Genomic DNA, 21,428 nt, shown 5'->3' with positions numbered 1-21,428 from the left:
GTTGCTGTATCTTCTTTCCTGAATGGTGGGGTTTTTTGGGTAGTTTCCTTTGCTGGGACAGCATGGCATGAATTTTAGCTTATTTTTAAAATTTTATTGTTTATTTTTTAATAATGTTTTATGGTATTTTGTGTAAAGGCATGGACCTCACAAATTTAATAAACTTGTACTTGTACTTGAATAACTACAGCAACATGGTGGGTTTTCAGTTCTCTTCTGAGTGCTTCATGCCGGTGCTTGTGAGGTTTTTTGCAGGATTGAGCCATGTTGTGTGAATGGCAAAGCAAGGAAGGATTAAACCTTCCCAGGTCCCTGACTGCAACAGGAGGGAGCATGTTGTAGGGCTCTGAGGCGTGGTGCTGAATCATGGCCTTGCCCCGGCTTCATAAAAACTCCAGTACATGTGTGAAAGAGTGTTGCTCTGTATAGCAGATCTCGGCACCTGAGGGTAGGCTCAGAGGTGCCCTGAAGTGTACACTTTAATAACTGTAGCATGGTCAAGAGGACTGCTATGCAACAATTTTTTCCTCCACCCCCAGGTCTAGCGCTGCTATCGCTCTTTCCAGAAACCGCTCAAAATGTGTTCTATAAGGATCTATAAACTAAGCTGGGATGGGTGATGATGGTGGAACCACATATGGCGGCTGGCAGTCACAGAAAGCGTCCTAAAGTGTTAACAAACAACTGAGAGGGGTTAAATCAAAAGCCTTGCCCTCAGTTATTTGGTTTCCATTTGTTTTGCAATCGCAGGTAGCAGTCCTTCCTCCAGATCTCCATCATCCATTATGGACTAGTATACCTTTTTGTGTGTCCTATAGCTTGAATTCTAGATATTATCTTTCTTGGCCTTCCATAATTGCTGTTGCTATTTGGGTTTTTCTTTCTGTGCATCTGCAAGCAGGACTGGAACTAAGTTTGTAGTCAGGCTTTGTTAAATGTGTCTTGTTTGCTAGTGCGGTGTAGTGGTTAAGAGCAGTAGTCACGTAATCTGGGGAACCAGGTTCGCGTCTCTGCTCCTCCACATGCAGCTGCTGGGTGACCTTGGGCCAGTCACTCTTCTCTGAAGTCTCTCAGCCCCACTCACCTCACAGTGTGTTTGTTGTGGGGGAGGAAGGGAAAGGAGAATGTTAGCCGCTTTGAGACTCCTGAAGGGGAGTGAAAGGCGGGATATCAAATCCAAACTCCTCTTCTTCTTCTACTATGTGCTTTTTGTTTATCTGAAAAATCTGAATAAAAATATTGAAAAGACTACCGTGCATGGGCTCCCTTTCCTTCCTAGCCCTTCTCCCCATGAAGCCACTTCCCCACAAAAAAGCACATATGCACACAGAGCTCCCCCCCACCTTGTCCTTTTTACGCAATAATGCAACATAAGCCACTGACTTTGTCTCTTTGTTTTTTTAAACTCTTGCAAATTCAATTAACAAAAAGCTACACAGTTTTGTTTTCACACATCAACAAAATTTCAGAAAGAGAAAGAGGAAAGAAAGAAATAACCCCCCCCCCCGTCCAAAAGCAATGCTATTTAAGAGCAACCCCACCCCACCCCACCCCAAAACTAAAAAGAGAAGGAAACCAATTTATACAAGAGGTTTGAGCTATTTACACTGAAAAGGCCTCAGAGGGGGCAAAGAACAAGCTTGTCTCCCGTTCCACAGAGAATTGCCTTTTTTATTATTATAATCATCATCATCATCAATATTATTTTAAATAGTTTTAAGCTACCTTGGCTGTTAAACACAATCAAAGCAGAGAGAGAGAGAGAGGACTGCTTAATTTTTAATAAGAATTTTATCTACAATAGTAGCCCAAGGACGCAACTTTGCTGCAGGCTCCTGCTGTGAACCCCTTCCATTTCATCTCCAAAAGGTTACCGCATCACAAACCCTGTCGAAATGAAAGGAACGATGGCACAGTGTCAACCCTCGGCGTTTTGCTCCCCGAGCCACTGCTCCCCAGCCCTCCTGACCCCTAAAAAATATTGCAATTATTCCCCAAACTGTACTTGTGTGTCTGTCTTTTCAAAAATTATTATATTAGCTTTTTGTACGAGCTCCCCACCCCTTTTTTCATATACACAGAGGCCTTTTTTTCGCTAAGGAGGCCGTCTATATACCAGCATAAAACATGGAAAAAATGGGTCAAAATACTCTATCATCATCATCATCATGATTATTTCTTTAAAACCGACAAACTCACGATTGCTAGAAAAAGCTGATTGCACAAACGGGTTGGGAGGGGAGGGGGAGGCGGTCAGTCAAGGGCGTGTGCGTTTTTTAAGAACAGCTAAAAACATCCCAGAGACGAGACGAGTGCGATTATTCACCCAATTCCTGCTTCGCTGAAGACGCAAATCAGTGACAGATCCAGCTGAAACTGAGAACTCGACTCCCCTTCCTCCCCCCCCAGCAAGACACCCCCCTTCGCTCTCATAACACGCTTCCCCCCCTTAAAACCAAGTAACCTCCATCAGGGATAAGAAGAAGCCAGCAACTGATTACAAAAATAAGGATCATCTGTCATTTTGGCTCAACTGTTTTGTCACTTTGCGACATCCATCATTACCTTTTTTTAAAAAAAAAGAAAAGAAAGGGGAGGGGGAACTTTTTTTTTTTGCTCCAAACACTACGAGAATGGCTGCAAGTTTTTGAGATATCAAAAATCTCAGAAAAATATAATATATATATATTTATATTTATATATATATCTCTATGTCTTATTATTTAAATTTCACATTCCTTTGAAAAGCAGATTATTCAGTCAGTAGCTGCTGCAGGAGGCTTTTCTGCTGGGCTTGGGGGGTCTGGGGGCCGGCAGAGGCTTTCTGGGCCCCCACAGGACCCGGCTGGTTCAGGTAGGGGTCTCCGCCCACCAAGTTGACCGTACACTGCACATCAGCAAACACCTGCACCTGCTGCACCTGCCGAGAGAGAGAAAGAGAGGGGGGCCATTAGCCGTGAGGGTGCCGGCGGGGAGGTGAGAGGGGGGAGAGCTTCCCGGTGGATGGAGGCAGGTACTACGGTGAAGTGGAAACTCACTAGAGAGAATTCCTCTAGCCTGTAGTCACCACAGAGAAGAAGAACTCTTCTGTCTTCTTGCCCTACAAAAAGAAAACCGCTGCACTCATTTGGATCGGAGCTCAGAAGAAGTTCTCGCGTCAATGGTTAAGCCGGGGCAACCCCGAGTTTCCAAACACCACTGGCTGAGCAGGGCTGCAACAGGAAGGAATCCAAACCACCAGGCCCTGGGCAGCCCAGGAGGTCAATTTTCTCTGCCTTTCCCAACTGGCTGTCCCTACCCAGATGCTTTGGGCTGCATCTCCCATCATCCATGTATTTTTGTATGTATGCATTCTGCGTTTTCTGTATTGCAATTCTAATGTTGTGAACTGCCCTGAGATCGAAGTTTAATAAATAATAATCAGCCCTATTGGGCACAATCAAAGGAGTTGTAGCCCAAAGCGGATCTGGAGGGCACCAGCTTGGGGAGAAGACTGGCTTTACGTTTTGATCCACGCCCCCTTTTCGCAAACTCTCTCCCAGCGGTCAAGAATAATGGGGCACCACCTCCCACTGCGAGCCTTTCCTCGAAGTTGACGTTTCTCTTCCGTGGCTCCGGGGCAGAAGGCAGGTCTCTGTCACGAATGGCACCTGGAAGCAAGAGGGGCTGAACACCAAGTCTCAGAATATTTTCCCCAACGCCCCTTTGAATTTTCCTCTCCTGCCGCCTTGGCTTTTTCCAGCATCTGCAGGCAGTAACGTCTACAGAATCAGATAACCCACATGCTGAAAACGTCTCTCATAACAGGGCAATCCACGTTGTCCCAGAATGACGTAGTATGTGGACAGGTGCCTCAAAACAGTCTATCCCCGATGCCCACGTTTTCATCTGTCCCTCTGGTCAGTGTCCACACCAAGGCCCCCCCCCCACGCCAGATCTTCATTCCTGTGCCCCATCCATCACCTTCCATTCCCCCTCCCACAAATGCCTAGGGACACAAAACTGCCTCCAGACACACAGAAATATTGCCCCGTTCTATTTAAGTCGCCCCTCTGCTCCCGAGTCAACACGTTCCTTGCTTGAGGGCCCCAGTGGGCGAAAAAACTGCTCTTGCTGCAAGAAAAGGTGAAAAGCCACAGTCGGGAGTTCGGTTCAAAGTCAAAGTGCGTGTTTTCATCTGGCTCTGGAGTGCCAAATCTCTGGGTAAAAATAAACTTGAGAGAAGAGCGTATGGAGCAGGGTAAAGAACAGACTCGAAATGCTACACGTCCCTCAATTTACAGGATATATAGCAGTTTTGTGGGCCAAGGGAGTTGTTTCTGTAACCGTGAATTCCTCCTTGATCTAGAGCAGCCTTTCTCAACCTGTGGGTCCCCAGATGTTGTTGAACTACAACTCCCATCACCCCTAGCTAGCGAGGCCAGAGCTCAGGGATGATGGGAGTTGTAGTCTAACAACATCTGGGGACCCACAGGTTGAGAACCGCTGAGAAGAGCATTGGAAGGGGGGCTAAGCAAGAGTTTTATTGTGCCTCACCAACATCACCCTCCCCCAATTTGATACATTTTTTTTACTGCTCATATGGCTCTCCTGCAGTGATGCCCAAAGAGGTTTTGAAACCTCTCAAGGCCCTCATTTTTAAATAAAATATTTTTTAAATGGTTTAAAAATAGTAACTGACCGTTCCCATAGGTTCCTCATTGAGATACTGTGATGCCAAAAGTAGCCCCCGATCCACAAATGTGTCAACTTTTAACAAAAGGGCATGGGCGTAGCTGGGGGGCAGCTGCCCCCCTAAACCAATACAAATCTCAGGTTCTGCTCCCCTAACAAAAACCTGCCCCCCCAACAAAAATCCTGGCTACGCCCATGCAAAAGGGGTTATTTTTTACTGACCAGTCCTGAAGGTTCCCTGCTATATGGTGCCAAAAAGTTTTTCTGATGCCCCAGACTTCAAAATGTGTCTTTTTGACTATATTCACTTTTATATTTTGTCCACACCCACTGGCCGTTTTGATGTGTGCCTCTCTTAAGGGCTGACCACGAGTCAAATTCAGCCTTTTCCCCTCCCAAAGCTTAGCTGCCCGTGATTGAGAGCCATTGCTGCCCTTAAAATTCCAGTAAATGCCCTCTGTGTTTCTGAACTGATTGCAAGTAGATTGTATGACTGTGGGCTGCAGGAAAGAGAGGGCACTTGGGTGAATCTCCAAGGAAGTCAGATCCATTGCTATTTCATGTTGGCTGAATTGGAGAAGCTATCACCTTGTGACTGCAGAACCCCTAAATGGGATCCAAACTGGCTCCTAGGAGACAGACCGACTAACCACGGTTTCCAGTGGGCAAGCAAGCTCAGTAAACCCTTGTTTGAAGCTAGCAGGATGGCGAAGCTCTTACCTGATAGCTTTACCATTCATTTGTATGGTTTTTAAGCCACAGTAGAACTCTGAAAAGCCTCTTCAATGTGAAAAAAGCACTCCTGAGAAATGTCAATTGGGCGAAGCAAATAAACGAAGGAAAACATTTTTAGTATTGAGAGTGTCAGCTTGCCCAAAACGGGGGCGGGGGGGGGGGGGCGGGACGGGGATGGAGAACTTGCGTCCCTCTGTATGTTATTAGATTCAAACTCCCATCAGCCCCAGCAGGGCCACTTTCAAAGAGGCCGTACCATTTAACACACCAAGAGGAGGAGACCCAGCTGATTAATTGCATCTTAATTTTGTATGCAACTTTCAGCCCTGCATGTGAGAAGCAGCCCACCTAGATTTCCTAGATCCAATTCAATCTGGTTTCTGGCTTGGATTGGGGGCTGAAATCACCAATTGCTCTAATGGATGATCTACCTTAGAAGGAGAAGAAGGGTCTGTGTAACTTTTCTCAGCAGCTTTTAAAACCATCCTTCTGAACCAGTTCTCTGAGGTGAGGAGCTGGGGCCACTGCCCTTAACTGGTTCTGTTCCGACCTGAGAGTTGTGGCGGTGACACTACAGAGTTTCCCCAAGGCTCTATTTTGTCCTCCATACTGCTTTAACATCTACATGGAACTGCTGGCCAGGGTGCAAAATGTACTGGACACAAAAGTGCTGACCCCCCCCCCAAACACCCACCAGCCTGCCCCCGCCTCCATGTTTAATATGGCTTTCCCTATCCTGATTAACCATCACTGGGCAGCTTGATCCTGAACCTACTAACTCAAGAAAGAATTTCTGTTCTCCTGGGGCAAGTGCTGAAGGAATCATAGAATCGGAAAGGACCGCGAGGGTCATCTAAGTCCAGATTCCTGAAATTCAGGAATCTTTTGCCCAGAACAGGACTCAAACCCCCAACCCTGAGGTTAAGAGTCTCATGCTCTGCCATCATGAGTTCTATACACACTGCTGGGGCCCTGCCATGTGGGTTTTCATGTGCCATCTCTGTTGCTACGAGGATCTGTGTGGGCCTGAATGTGCAGGATTCACTGGCAAAAAAACCTCATGCAGACCTGCCAAAGCGAAAGAAAGGTGGCTGCCTTTGGTCAAATTTCAGGCAGGGCAGTCGTCTCCAGAGTAAGTGTGTGTTTCTGACCCCAAGGACTCAATTTTCTTGTAAGCCAAAGCCCTGCTGTTGTTCTGGACTGCTCTCCATGTTGTCCAAGGCAACCAAGGCTGCCGTTGCAGACTTCCCCGAGGCAGTTCTGGGCTTAGGAGAGTTTTACTGACCTGTGCTCCATCTGCTTCTGTTTTCAAAAGGTCAGAAGATAGCTGGTTGCAGTAGAGACCTGCAGGTCTGAGAGCCTGGTCGTTTACCTGGGAGAGGAGGGGGGGGGGGAAATAAAAATAAACCGGGAATTCAGAAATGGTTTGGAAGCAGCGTTTCATCCCAGTGTCTCTCCGGCAAATCTGGTCTCTCATCACCGGAAAAGGGAGACCAACGAACAACCAAGCACAATGGAAATGGTTGATGCAGCCCAAACTCACTAACTCTGCAGCTAGCCACTGATCTTCACACACATACAAAATGAGAATCCGTCGGGCATACCTAGGACCAGACTTAAAGTGGCTGTTAGTCACTCCAAGCTCAACTGAATGGGGAGAAGCACAAGCCACCACACTGTTGGCCCAGGTCCATCCAGTCCAGGGTCCCCTTTTCCTTGGGCTCCAACCAGAGGACTCCAGAAAGCCCTGAAGCAACAGCACTCCCTTCCTGATTGCCCCTGAACACAGATGGATTTGTCTAATCCCCTTTAAAAACCATCTTTGGGGGCTTCCGGACAGATGGACAGAGGGCTCCCTGTGCTACATAGCTACTGCTCTTCCGCTGTAAGTTACAAGCAGAATTGCAATGGACTTTCCATAGGTGTGGATGTTAATTTTATTTCTGTGTGTTCTACCCAAAAGAGAGTCAGATCTTCCTTCCTTCCTCTCTCCTTCCTTTCATTTTTCTGTTCTTTCTTTCTGTCTACTTTAAAACCAGCTCATTTATTTAAGTGACATCAAGTTCTTGCATATGTGCATATGGTGTTAATTCCACACAGGGTGAGGAGATGGGGACTGTAGCTGCAAACAGAGAAAAGAAGGAGGAGGAGGAGGAGAATTTCTTCCAGGGCAGGGAAAAGGGAAAGAACTTGAAGGGGGGGGCACCCACTCAATTTTCCTTCTCTGCCTGCTTTAGCAGAGTAAGCCAGCGGCAATCAGCTTCTAGGGTCTCAGAAGCTGTCACTGCTGAGAGGTGCTGTTCTTTGTACTAACCAAGAGTTTTCAGGCTCTTGGTTCCCGCAGAAAGTGTAGTATCGCTCAGAGATGTCAATTTCTATAGTGTTTTTCAGAGAGGCCTTTCAACCACCCTCTTGCTAGTCATGTTACTGCTAATCTCTGTTCATGCGCTGAATGGGGAAGAGAGACCCTCGCCACGTGCGCGAGCATCTTGGCCAATGGGGATTCACACTTCAAGCTTGATAAAAATAACATCTACTTTGAAACTTCATGGGTGATTCCCATTGCGTAAAATGTGGTTTTCCCTCTACCAGCTGCGTATCAAAGTAGCTTAAGTTAGAAGACAAAAGTGTCTTCTAACTTTCCAGTGAATTTCAACATGCCTTGGAGCTGAATGGAATACCCGGGCAGGAGTCCCGGGGCCGGTGGGACACTTAAAAACAGCAGAGTGGGCAGGAAAGAGCAGACTTTTAAAACCGACTCAGTGCCCCGTTTTACGCTCTTAAAAGCTGCTTAGAGACTCTTTACGTAGCAAAACTGAATTAGCAATATTATTATTTAATAATAATAATATTAAATAATAGGATTGCGGAATTGTAAAGTTGGAAGGGATCCCCCAACGATCATCTAGTCCAACCCTCTGCGTGCAGGAATCACAGCTAAAGAATCCCTGGCAGATGGCATTCCAGACTCTTTAGAAACCTCCAAGGAAGGAGAGTCTGGATCCTCCCTTCTGCAGCAGCAGAGAAGAAGCTTGCTCCATTTTCTGTGTGACAGGCCCTCAAGGCTCTCATTTCACCAGGCTATCGTATTTGGAGACGGGAAGCAATTGGGCAGAGAGGACTGTCTAGCACTTCCTCCGGCTGCTGCTGCCCTCTGCTGGTGGGAAGGAGAAGTGGCCAATGGCAGAAGTGCTTAGCACCCCTTCCTCGCCAGTTGTTTTCTTGCCCTCCACCCCACTGACAGGGATCCAGGTTCTACCACCAAGCCACTGTCTGGTTACGGTTGCTGTTTTCAGTGGCTTTTTGTCTCGCTGATCTTGCCACCACCATTATGAATTATTATTATTTAACTGAATGTATATACCGCCCTAAGGGACAGCGGGTGGCGCTGTGGTCTAAACCACTGAGCCTAGGGCTTGCCGATCGGAAGGTTGGTGGTTCGAATCCCCGCAACAGGGTGAGCTCCCATTGTTTGGTCCCTGCCAACTTAGCAGTTCAAAAGCATGTCAAAGTGCAAGTAGATAACTAGGTACCACTCTGGCGGGAAGGTAAATGGCATTTCCGTGCGCTGCTCTGGTTCGCCAGAAGCGGCTTAGTCATGCTGGCCATGTGACCTGGAAAAACTGCCTGTGGACAAACGCTGGCTCCCTCGGCCAGTAAAGCAAGACGAGCGCCGCAACCCCAGAGTCGTTCACGAATGGACTTAACTGTCAGGGATCCTGTACTCTATACAGTACAGTGGTACCTCGGGTTAAGTACTTAATTCATTCCGGAGGTCCGTTCTTAACCTGAAACTGTTCTTAACCTGAAGTGAAGCACCACTTTAGCTAATGGGGCCTCCCACCGCCACGCGATTTCTGTTCTTATCCTGAAGCAAAGTTCTTAACCTGAGGTACTATTTCTTGGTTAGCAGAGTCTGTAACCTGAAGCGTCTGTAACCCAAGGTACCACTGTATACCACCTTATACCCAGAGGTCTCAGGGTGGTTCACAGAATAAAATCAAAGTATAAAACCGCAAAATACAGAATCAAAACAACCCAATAAACCGCCCCCACATGGGCCTTGGCCTGCCCTCCCTCCCTCCCTCTCTCTGCGTATGGAGAGTCAGCTGCTTGCACTGACCTGCTCAGAGCACAGCTGGTTCATGCCTTGCACCTGCAGCTGGCTCATGGGCATCTGCCCAGCCATTGGGTTCATATTCTGGACGTTGGCGTTCCCGCCGGCCATGGAGACAGTGATGCTCATGTTGTTGTACATTCCCTGCTGGGCTGGCGGAGGCTGGGTCTGCCCAGCTTGGCCAAAGACACTGCAGACCGAAGAAGGAGAGAGAGAGAGAGAGAAAGAGGTTGTTATGCACAGAGCAACTTGCCAGATTTTCAGGGGTGCCAATTTTCTGTGTGCCCCTTGCCCCCCGCCCCCCCAATCTTTCCTGGGTCCTGGAACTTTTAAAGCGTGGGAGTTAAGCCTATGGAGGCGTACGCTCTGCACCTTCGGGCCTGGCTTACTTGTTACTCCCCATGGGTCCTTGCTGCCAGGTCTTCATATCGGGCGACTGGTACCCAGGCGTTGGCGGAGCCGACTGGAGCATGGGGCTCTGAGAAGGAGGGATCTGCGGTGACATCAAGGGGCTGCTGGGGCTGAGCGACGGGGCAAATGCCGCCTCCCCTTGCTGGTTCATTCCTGGGGAAAGAAGAGAACGACAATCCTCGGCATGAACCTACATGAACCCTGAAGGACCCAGAACACCATCTGTTTAGAGATCCCTACTTAAGGACTGGTGCCACAGACCTTCCTCCCAATACCCTGCTGTCTGTGCCAGATGTTAAGGAAGGGAGAGATGTGAGAGGCCGGGAAATCTACCTCCACGTTCCTACCTGGCGCCTGCTGACCTCGAGGCCTGCATTTTGTTCAGCTGGAAATATTATTTTATGTTGTTGCCATTTTTCTCATTTACCTTATGACAGAATTGCTGGGTTGCTTATGGGTCCTGTTTACAGTGGTGCCTCGCAAGACGAAATTAATTCGTTCCGCAAGTTTTTTCTTCTTGCGAGTTTTTCGTCTTGTGAAGCACGGTTTCCCATAGCAATGCATTGAAAATCAATCAATGCATTCCTATGGAGACCGTCCGGGGACAGAGGGGAAGTGCCGCGCGCCTTCCCCTCTGTCCCCGGACCTGTTTTAAAGCAAGGGAAGGGGCAGCGGGGAGAATCGCTTCTCCCCGTTGCCGCCCCTTGGTTCAAAAGGGGTCCGGGGACAGAGGGGAAGGCGCGCGCGCCTTCCCCTCTGTCCCCGGAGATTGCGGGGCTGGCAACGGGGAGAAGTGATCTTCTCCCCGCCGCCCCTTGCTTCAAAAGAGGTCCGGGGACAGCGGGGAAGACGTGCTGCGCTTCCCCGCTATCCCCAGAGCTTGCGGGGCAAGCTTCGTTTTGCGAAGCAAGCCCATAGGGAGATGCGTCTTGCGAAGCGGCTAAGAAAACGAAAAACTCCTTCGTCTAGCGAGTTTTTCGTCTTCCGAGGCGTTCGTCTTGTGGGGCACCACTGTATATGACTCTTGGTAATTTTTGTATACTATTTCTGCACCCCACCCCTGTTTATTTTTACTACCATATTTTTCGCTCTATAAGTCACACTTTCCCCCTCCTAAAAAGTAAGGGGAAATGTGTGTGCATCTTACGGAGCGAATGCAGGCTGCGCAGCTATCCCAGAAGCCAGAACAGCAAGAGGGATTGCTGCTTCTGGGATTCAGAATATTTTTTTTCTTGTTTTCCTCCTCTAAAAACTAGGTGTGTCTTATGGTCTGGTGCATCTTATAGAGCAAAAAATACAGTACTTTGTTCCCTGCTCTTGGATTGAAAACACTGAATGAAAAAAGCAAGCTATGAAGACTATAGGTAAGCAAATAAGATGCCGTCTAAGCCGCCGGACAGTTGCAATACTTTATCTCCAGGGAGAAAGACTGGGAATCCTGCAAAATCTGAGTTGGGATTCAGACACAGGGTAGTTCCAGCGACCCCCAATTTCCTGGCTTACAGGTGAAACTCGAAAAATTAGAATATCGTGGAAAATTTCATTTATTTCAGTAATTCAACTTAAAAGGTGAAACTAATATATGAGATAGACTCATGACATGCAAAGCGAGATATGTCAAGACTTTATTTGTTATAATTGTGATGATCATGGCGTGCAGCTGATGAAACTGTACAGGGCTATAAAGACTAGGACTAGCTGCCTGAGAAACAGTTTCTATCCAAATGCGATTTTGGTTTTAAACACAGTGTAAGGAGTCTCTATGGGAGTATATTGTATTTAAAAATGGGGTATCAGAGGTTTTTAGGGGGCTAACCAGGCTGGGATAGCTGGGATAGCAGGCTTGTTGGGTTTTGGATGTTTTATGTAGATTTTTCATTGTATGGGACAATGACAATAAAGATTATCGTATTGTATCATGTCGTATCGTATCGTATCTGACTAGACAAAGCAGGGAGGAGCACACAAGGCCCTCTTAAACCTTTTCAGCCTTCTGAATTCTCTGCCTCCAGCCGGAAGCGGAACAGTCCATAAGGAGAGATGCAAACCCTCATTTTCTGCCCAGAAGTTGTAGAGGAAAAAGTGTTAAGTAGCCAGATTACCATTAGCTTTGGCAAAGCCCTTGCCTCACCTCTCTCTTTCTCTCTCTGAGTAAGGCACAATGGAGCAGAATCCAACCCACTCACCCCCTTCAGCAGGCCCAGCCTGAGACGCACCTGATCCCGAATACTGGAAGATGTTCTGCTGCATCTGAGGGTTCATGCCAGGGCCGAACTGCCCTACTCCGACTCCTGCCATCATCCCCCGGTTCACCATGCTGTTGCGACCGGCCAGCGCCGCCTCGGGGTTGGACGCCAGCTGCGAGAAAGGGCTGGTGGAGGTCGGGGGGTTTCCTGGGCTCGTACCGTAGTTGGGGGGGAAGGGGAACTGCTGGGGGGGAGCCTGGGGGAGGCGCCCGGCCCCCAGCGGCACGGGGACCCCGGCCGAGGGGGGGAGGTTGCCCGCGAAGCTCTGCTGCTGCCTCATCAGCATGGCTCGTTGCTGCATCAGCTGCCTCTGGCGGTGCTGCTGGCTGTACAGTTCCCTCTGGCGCTGGGCCAGCATCTGAGCATTCAGGGGCGGCTGAGGAGGACAAGGAGGAAGAGATAAAAAGGTTAGGGGACGAGGAAGGTGGCACAGAGAGAGGCAAGCAAACAGAGGTGTTTTTTAAATGAAACCTCCAGATTTGAAAAAAAGAGTTGTTAGAGAACAAACAAAATTACCCCCCCCCCCCTCCAATGTACAGCGCGTTACTTCCGGGTTTCGCCGCTCGCGCATGCGCAGACACTCAAAATGATGTCACGCACATGCGCGGAAGTGCCGAATCGCGACCCGCGCACATGCAGACGCGGGTTGCATTAGCTTCTGGATGCGAACGGGGCTCCGGAACGGATCCCGTTCGCATCCAGAGGTACCACTGTACAAACTAATACTAGAATGGTATGCAGAAGATGAACAGGTTAAATCAGTAATAATACACTGGGGCGAGAGATTTCAGGTATAACACGCAACTTACAGCATGGGAGAAGTTACGGAATTGGGATTTAAAATTCGCAGCATGTTACACGCTGAAAGAAAACCATATGAAAATGATGTACCGTTGGTATTTAACTCCCAGTAAATTAACACAAATGTATAAAACTGGGTCAAATATATGTTGGAAATGTAAGGAAAAAGAAGGAACCTTTTATCGTATGTGGTGGACATGTAAGGCAGGAAAAGAATTATGGGAGATGATATATAATGTACTGAAAAAAATGTTTAAAGTAACATTTCCTAAAAAACCTGAAGCCTTAGGAATTTTAGGTGCCGAAATCCCAAGAGAGCAGAAAAGACTATTTATGTACACAACCACGGCCACGTGAATGCTACTTGCCCACAGATGAAAAGAATATAAAGTCCCTACCAGAGAAGAATGGCAGATCAAGTTGATGGACTATGTTGAAACGGCAAAAATGACCAGAGAAATCAGGAAGACCAAAACTTTAATAAGGAATGGGGAAAATTTTATAATTTATCTTAAAAACCCTGTAAGCAGTTAAAACTATTAGCAGGACTGGAATAACACTTGTAGTTTAATGGTGAATTTTGGACATAATAGAGATGTAAAAGATTTGGATTATTATAAAAGATGCAGGAGGAAATGACTACCAATGGGACCCACAAAGGGCAGGAGGGAAGTCCAGGAGATTCTTTGGAATCTTGTCTTTATGTTGTATGTTGGATAAGGTAAAGGTAAAGGGACCCCTGACTATTAGGTCCAGTCGCGGACGACTCTGGGGTTGCGGCGCTCATCTCGCTTTATTGGCCGAGGGAGCCGGCGTACAGCTTCCGGGTCATGTGGCCAGCATGACTAAGCCGCTTCTGGCGAACCAGAGCAGCACATGGAAACACCGTTTACCTTCCCACCGGAGTGGTACCTATTTATCTACTTGCACTTTGACGTGCTTTCGAACTGCTAGGTTGGCAGGAGCAGGGACCGAGCAATGGGAGCTCACCCCATTGTGGGAATTCAAACTGCCGACCTTTTGATTGGCGAGCCCTAGGCTCTGTGGTTTAATCCACAGCACCACCCGCATCCCTTCTACCTTACGGATGTACTTTTCCTACAAATTGTGGCCTCCACATCTGTTCCATCTTCCTACTCTCTCTGTGTGTGTGTGTGTGTGTCTGTGTGTTAGATGGATGGATAGATAGATAGATAGATAGATGATAGATAGATATAGCGCAAATAGCCCAAGAGCTTGGAAGTGCAGACACTTGGGGGGGGAAAGAAACCAAAGAGTGGAAAGATCACAAAGTTCTGCCCTGTGACTTGAGAAAGTGTCCTCCACAAACCTTCCCAAGCTCAGTAAGGATTTAAGAAGAGCCTGCTGGGCCAGGCTACTGGCCCACCCATAGCAGCACCCTCTTCTCACATAGGCCCATGATGGGAAAAACCCACAAGGGGGGCCTGAGCACAAGGACACCCTCCCTTCCTGCCCCTTGCGCATCACACGACAGGATCTGCCAGGGCAGAGACACAGCAGGTAGCCCCAGAAGTTCTCAAGAGATGCAGAAGTCAGTTTGGAGCAACACCGCTGCAACCTTAAGGTCTCTTCCTTCTTCAGCTGTGGTGTGGAGCAGCCGTGAGCAAATATTCCTGCTCTCTGTTGTGCTTGGTGCAGCTGCTAGCTTGGGGAAAAAAGTGTGGAGATACACCAGCTGCCTCTCCTGCTCCTACCAGCGGCTTGCTCGCCTCGAAGAACAGCTGCTGCTTGTCTCTATGACTATGTATACTCGTTCCTTTACAACCCTATGCCTTATAGCCCACAAGCTTATCCCTCCCCCCACCAGGCCGCTTGGAAACTCAACCCAACTCCTTTCCGTTTCCTCTTGCCCAGCTCAATGAGACTCTCCACATTATGCAAGCAATAACTGCCTAATAACGCCGCAAGAGCCCTTGGGGTGGTTTAAAAGAGAACTGAAGAAATTCATGGGGGGCAGAAGTGCTTCTGAATGCTGGTTGCTGGAAACCGAAGGCGGGGGAAATGTCCTTGTTCTGCTCCCTTGTTTCCTTTGGCCTGATCCAGCAGGCTGTTCCTATGTTCTTATCACCTCTCTAGCACCTGCAGAATATTCCTCTCTTGGGAGCAACCAGAACCCCAAACATGGGAGCAGGTATTTACGGAATTCACTGATGCTTCCTGTCTGATGTCCAGTTCCTTTCCTAAGAGTTCCTGGCAACACATGTGCTGTTTCCACTGCTGGTGCTACACTTAGTCGATATATCTAGAGTTGACCACTCTGAACCAATTGGAAGCCAAGCTGTTTTTAAAATTATCTATTGGAGTATCCCTCCATCAAGCGTACTGATTCAAGAGGGGTGGTCGCTGGGTGAAAACGTGATCACTGAGCATAAGCCATTGGTGGTCGTTCTTGTGCAGAAGTCACAAAACCTTAGAGAAACTTGGTTGCTGATTTGACTACTGGGCCAAAGTTCCAGGTGCTACTATCAGTATATTAACAACTTGCAGCCAGTTTACCTATGAGACCACCTTACCCTAATTGTGCCCACTTGATCGCTTTGAACAGTCGAACTGGTCCTGTTGCAAGTGCCACATAACACCTGTCCTCCATTTCTAAGAACTCAATCTTCGAGAGTGGCAGAACCTACACTTTGGAACTCCCTGCCTCTTGATATCAGTCAGTTGCCTCCACTTTTGGTGCCGGATAAAAACATTTCTGTTCAGGCAAGCTTACCCAGATGTCTAGAAGGACGATGTGAGTTGTAATCTGCTTTTAATCTTATTTTAACTTTTCAAATGTTTTAATTTTTATGAAATAAATTACTAGAATAAACAAATAAGGCAGAAAGCAAAGCCCACCCTTTTCCAGATTAAACTGTGTGTGTGTGTGTGTGTGTATAGTTCCAACCCCGCCACGTTGGTGCCAAGCTCTACAAATGCAGGACCTCAGCTGTGCTGGCCCCAGTGACCACAAAGGCATCGCTTACCTGTGGCGCCATCTGCTGCTGCATTCCTGTCCTCATGCCGATGCCGCCTGCAGAGTTCACCGCAAACTGGTTCAGGATAGCCTGCCGATTTTGGTGTATCAGCTATAGAGAAGGCAAGAAGGGAGACCTCAGGGCGTGACAGGCTGCCGTTTGGGCACAGATGCCCTTTGGCTAACAACACTTGCTGCAAGAGAGCCTTCAGGAGAGGTTTGGAGAAAGAAAACCTCGGGGGGGGGGAACCTTGCGCACACAAAACGCTCCCTTTCCCTCCACATCTGTTGCTCTGGTGTTCTGAACCCAGGAAGGGCCACCAGGAGGGCTGCTTGCATGTTAAGAGAAAGCCCAGTGATGAAAGCAGCTGTGCAGATAAGGGAGAGGTGCAGCCGTGCGTGGACCAAATCTTCCAGGCAGCCTTTGGCAGCTGGACAGAGCGCGTTTCAGTGGTTCCTCCAGCCACTTCCCCAAAATGGCCCCAAGGTCCTTAAAATACAGTACAATTGAACCTCGTGCGCACTTAAATAGCACAGTTTCAAACATACGCAACTGAAGGCAGGCTGGCTGGAATTGTGTGAGTTTGACGACAACAACAATAACAAACAATAAATGCAAGCGATGTGGAGAACTTGAAATCTCTTTCTGCGCTGTGTCCCCTTGGGGGTTTCCTGGTGGGGAAAGAGCTTTTAAACTTCCTGGCTTTCTTGGGGCAGGGGGAAGGCATGCGCGTGAGCATGCTGGTTGTGGGGTGCTCTGGCGGGACCTCGCGCAAGTACCCCTAGGCTTCTGGAGGAAATAATAATAATAATTTATTATTTATATGCCACCCATCTGGTTGGGTTTCCCCAGCAACTCTGGGCGGCTCCCAACAGAATATTAATTATAATAATAATGAAAAGCGACAAAACATCGAACATTTCCCTAAACAGGGCTGCCTTCAGATGTCTTCTAAAAGTCAGATAGTTGTTTATTGCCTTGACATCTGCTGGGAGGGTGTTCCACAGGGCGGGTGCCACCACCGAGAAGGCCCTCTGCCTGGTTCCCTGTAACCTCGCTTCTCACAGGGAGGGAACCGCCAGAAGCCCTTGGAGCTGGACCTCAATGTCTGTGCTGAACGATGGAGGTGGAGACTCTCACTGGGGCATGGTCTCCCCCCTTTCCCTTCTAGCCACAGGGAGGTTCCAAGGAGTTTGCTTCCATGTGACTTTTGTGTACGCCTGGAACCCTTGGAACCGAACCCCCGTGCGAGATGCAACCGTGCTGCGATCATCGGTGCCCTTCAGCGACACGGAGGCCTACCAGCCAAGTAGGGCGTGGCTTCAGCCTGCCCCGAAGGCTACGGGGCTCTGGCAAGCAAAGGGACCGGCCACACTGGGTGGGAGCTCACCTGCTGCTGCCCCTGGAGCCGCTGCTGCAGCTGCAGTCGTAGCTGGTTGGGGGCTGTCGGAGGCCTGCTGAGCGGCTGCCGCGGCTGCATCCCCATGTTGGTGGGGTAGGCCCCACGGGGCGGCGGCGGCACCTGGACCGGCATCGACCCAAAGGACTGCTTCTGCCGGACCATGCTGGGGAAAGGGCCGGGGAGGTTGGTGGTGGGGGAAGCGGAGGGGTAAGCTTGTGGGTACATGCCCGGCTTCTGGTCCATCATGAGAGGCGGCGGCGGTGGCGTGGCTTGGTGGGGCTGGAACCTCTCCGTCAGCGCTTCCAGGCCGCCTCCCTGCTCACAGAGAATGAAACAAAAGTGTGAGGCCACCGTGAGTTCTGACATGGTTCCAAACATATGCAGCACTTCATGTGACTTTAAGGGCTGCTTCTGTGTTGCCCAGCTGCAAACCCGGGCGAGTCACCAGCAAAGTGGGAACTTTGACCAGGGAGCGGCAGCCCCTCTCAACTCTGCAGGGCACAATTGTCCACAGAACATTTCACCCAGAACACTTTTAGGTGCATGCACAAAACACCTAGGTGTATTTTTTATTATTTTTAAAAGTAGTGTACAAAGTGGCTTTCAATTGCTTACGACTAGAAGAAATAATCCACTGACAGGTTTCCCCTGGCAGGAGAGGTTTTGATTTTGGCTGACTTCTGACATCTGAACCACAAAGGGAGAAAAATGGCGGAAGCATCCGAATATGGAAAGATAAACTGCAGGGGTGGTGGTTGTGTGTGTGGGGACACAGTTCTGTGCCCTTTTCACACATGCTCCTTTTATTGTTGAGGCGAGACCCTCCCCTCTCACCCTCCCCTTCTACTTAGGCTCTTCCTCAAGCTGAATGGGTAGGTTGTAATAAAACCAACCAGAAGCTGATGCACTAGATGAAATCATCAAATAACACCTGTAGAGTTTCCATCTTTGTAGAATTTTACTTGTGGAAGCAGCACCTCAGAGTTTAAGGGCTTATACATACTTAGATGTCCTTCACTTTAAAGTTCTGTGCCAAAGTGCCTCCTCCCCCCCCCAACATTCTTTTTTTGTTCCAGAGCTTTCCCAGTGCAAACTTGCTCTTTAAAGCTCAATCGGAGCAAATAGTCATCTGTGGAAAACCCAAATTGTCATTTGCTCCGATTGAGCACTAAAGAGCAAGTGTGCACTGGGCAAAGAAAACACACAACAACAACAACCAACAACAACGCACAGAGCTTTTTAGCGTGGACCTCTGCTTGGAAAGAGTGGGGCAAAAGTTAAGTGTGGATATGCCCTAAATCGTTGGGACAAAGAAGGAAAGAGTGGATACCTTTAGGAACGCCTCTGTAACAGAGAGGCTATGGTGCAATTGGGAGAGGCTTTTGACTCCAGCTTTTACAGGGTAAGGGGCTCATGGGCTACTCCTGTTCTTTGCTACTTTTCAAGCAAGCGCTCCACCCCCACGCCCCCTGGGCAGGAACTCCGGGTGCTGGAGCGCCTTCTGAAGGAGCAAACAGGAGAAGGCCCCGGGGCTCTACCATCTAAGAGGCAGCTTGCTACCTGGACCAGTTTGTCGATGCCAAGCGCTCGGTCCAGCTCTGCCAGCTCGTTCTCGTCTTTGCCGCTCAGGAAGGACACCAGCTGCTCGAGAAGAGCCTTCTCGTCGTTTCGCCCCTCCGGGGTGGTGGGAGGGCACAGGAGCTCATCGAGCTGAGAAGTGATGCAATGGCTGTAGGGGTGCAAACGAGGAAGGTGACACAATCGAAAGGCACTCGGTTGTCTATAAGAAAAACCAGTTTACTTTGATATGGGCCCATCTGCTAATGCAGATGGTTGCAAGGGGAAAACCATCAGTGCGCTCTTGTGTATAAAGTTAGCTTGCGGTTTCCAAAAATCTGAGGTCAACTTTCACCCCCTCCCATCCCTGCAAAGACCAATGAACCCTATCCACCAATGTTTGTGTAGTATTCCGATGAACTCAATACAAACTAAGTTTGGGCTGGAGGATCCACCTGCCTGGCTCTGCAGTTGTGTATCTGTTAGAAGCCAGCCAAATGTCTCTAGCAGCTCACAAGCGAGGCATGAAGACAGTGGGCTCGTCCCCAGCATCACTTAAGCAGAGGGGTACCACCTCTGCAGACAGAAGCATCTCCTCCTCCATGAATCTGCCCCATCCTTCTTTGAAGTCATCTTGGCTGTTCTGTCCTCTGAGAGGAGCTAACGAGGATGACCTTGCTCCAGTATAGGCTGGTTCGTTAGACTAGAACTGGGAACTTTCCTATCCACCTTATGTTTCCTACTTTGCTATTTTCCTTACCTACAAGCATCTGTGTGTGTGTGTGCTTGTGTGCATGATTGCAACAGGGAAAAGTTTGCTCTCTAACCAAGATTCAACCCCTTAATGTTGCCTTACTCTGCACACTAAAACAGTTTGGACAGGTAATTGGAACCCAATAATTGGACAGACTTGAACTCTGGTCCCCCAGAGACTGGACTAGTACTCTAACCACTACACCAGCGGTTCTCAACCTGTGGGTCCCCAGATGCTGTTGGACTACAACTCCCATCATCCCCGAGCTCTGGCCTTGCTAGCTAGGGGTGATGGGAGTTGTAGTCCAACAACATCTGTGGACCCACAGGTTGAGAACTGCTGCACTGCACTGCACAGACTGCTTCCTGAGTCCATGTTGCCAGCCCCTGGTAATTGCCTCCCTTGCAGTTTACATCCTCCATGAAGTGCCCAGCTGGTTCTAGGTGTCACGATAAGAACAACAGCTTCTAAGAACTGGGGACAGGCTTGGGGGGGAAAGAGCTTGAAGGAAGCAGAACTCTACCCCTCCTTCTCTCGCTCGTGCCCCCACTCCCTCCCTGCGATCTATTTCCAATCTCAGAGTTGTGTGGGCATGTAATAATCCTCATGATGGGGCTGCTGGGCCCGACATCACCAGCAGCAAGGACATCACGCTCACTGGAAAGAGTCAGGAAGCCAGAGGGGCCCCCTGCTATGCCAAGAGTTTCTGAGGAGTCAGGAAGTCTACACAGTTTGCTCCAGATGAGCACCACATGTAAATCACAGGGTGGGGAAGGGGGAAATCCAGCCTAACCCCAGGGTTGCCAATGCACATGGTTGATGGCACGAGAAGAAAGAATGGGGAAGACAGGGATAGAGCAGCAGAAACTTAAAACTGGTCCATAAAAAGGCATCGCTTCTGCCCTCTCCCCTCCTACAGTTCCACAGCTAAAATTCTGCACCAAGATGAACTGATCCTGTTCTATAGGACTGTCTGCAAAGTGTGCAGCAAACGGCACAGGGATCTCCCACCAAGGAGATTCAGGGGCTGCAAAGGGTGAGGCACAAAAACCAAGCTCGGTGATTGGTTCAGATGGAAGAAGACAACAACCATCAAACCTGGGCTTGTGGCTGAGCGTACACTCAATGTGGAACCAGAGACGGTTCTGGCCAGTGTGGTGTAGTGGTTAAGAGCGGTAGTCTCGTAACCTGGTGAACCGGGTTCGCGTCTCCACTCCTCCACATGCAGCTGCTGGGTGACCTTGGGCCAGTCACACTTCTTTGAAGTCTCTCAGCCCCACTCACCTCACAGAGTGTTTGTTGTGGGGGAGGAAAGGAAAGGAGAATGTTTGCCGCTTTGAGACCCCTTAAAGGGAGTGAAAGCCGGGATATCAAATTCAAACTCTTCTTCTTCTGGCCTTTTAACAGCGTTGTACCTGCATGAGGTGCATGTTTTCTTTATTCACACTTTGAATTTTTTAAATATACACTTGAATAAAGACGTTTGATGGAAACCAGCTCTAAATAAGGAGCAGGAAATGTATAACCAGGTTGAACAGAAAGGGTGAAGTCCAGAGGGTGGAAACGCAAGAAGGGGCCTTTTCTGTGGTGGCCCCCCTTTGGGAAATGCTCTCCCCAGGGAGGTTTGCCTGGTGCCTTCATTATGTATTTGCAGGTGCCAGGCGAAAACACTCCTCTTCCACCAGGCCTTCGGCTGATTCATATTCTACAGCCTTTTAAAATGTGTCTGTGGGAAGGGGGTGTGTTATTGTTC

General features: G+C 48.9%; 1 protein-coding gene across 5 annotated transcripts in view; it reads right to left on the bottom strand.

Moving 5' to 3' along the window:
* Positions 1–1,382: 1,382 nt before the first annotated feature.
* Positions 1,383–21,428, bottom strand: part of NCOA1 (nuclear receptor coactivator 1) — a 300,977-nt gene continuing 280,931 nt past the window's right edge. For 3 of the 5 annotated variants that reach the window (XM_079968413.1, XM_079968414.1, XM_079968415.1), the window contains 8 exons: positions 18,925–19,093; positions 17,353–17,679; positions 15,972–16,073; positions 12,154–12,559; positions 9,916–10,090; positions 9,533–9,716; positions 6,695–6,781; positions 1,383–2,920 (listed from right to left, as the gene is read on the bottom strand). In XM_079968413.1, coding sequence (XP_079824539.1) covers positions 2,753–2,920; positions 6,695–6,781; positions 9,533–9,716; positions 9,916–10,090; positions 12,154–12,559; positions 15,972–16,073; positions 17,353–17,679; positions 18,925–19,093 — 1,618 coding nt within the window. In that variant the 3' untranslated portion in view covers positions 1,383–2,752. Of the gene's footprint in view, positions 2,921–3,038; positions 3,101–5,410; positions 5,477–6,694; positions 6,782–9,532; positions 9,717–9,915; positions 10,091–12,153; positions 12,560–15,971; positions 16,074–17,352; positions 17,680–18,924; positions 19,094–21,428 lie in introns of those variants that run through there. The other 2 variants (XM_079968417.1, XM_079968416.1) reach the window with 2 other exon arrangements.

This window comes from Podarcis cretensis, assembly GCF_951804945.1.
Source record: "Podarcis cretensis genome assembly, chromosome: 3".
In the NCBI taxonomy this organism is placed as follows: domain Eukaryota; kingdom Metazoa; phylum Chordata; class Lepidosauria; order Squamata; family Lacertidae; genus Podarcis; species Podarcis cretensis.
The sequence above is the reverse complement of the archived record's forward strand: the minus strand, read 5'-3'. Positions and strand labels throughout refer to the sequence as shown.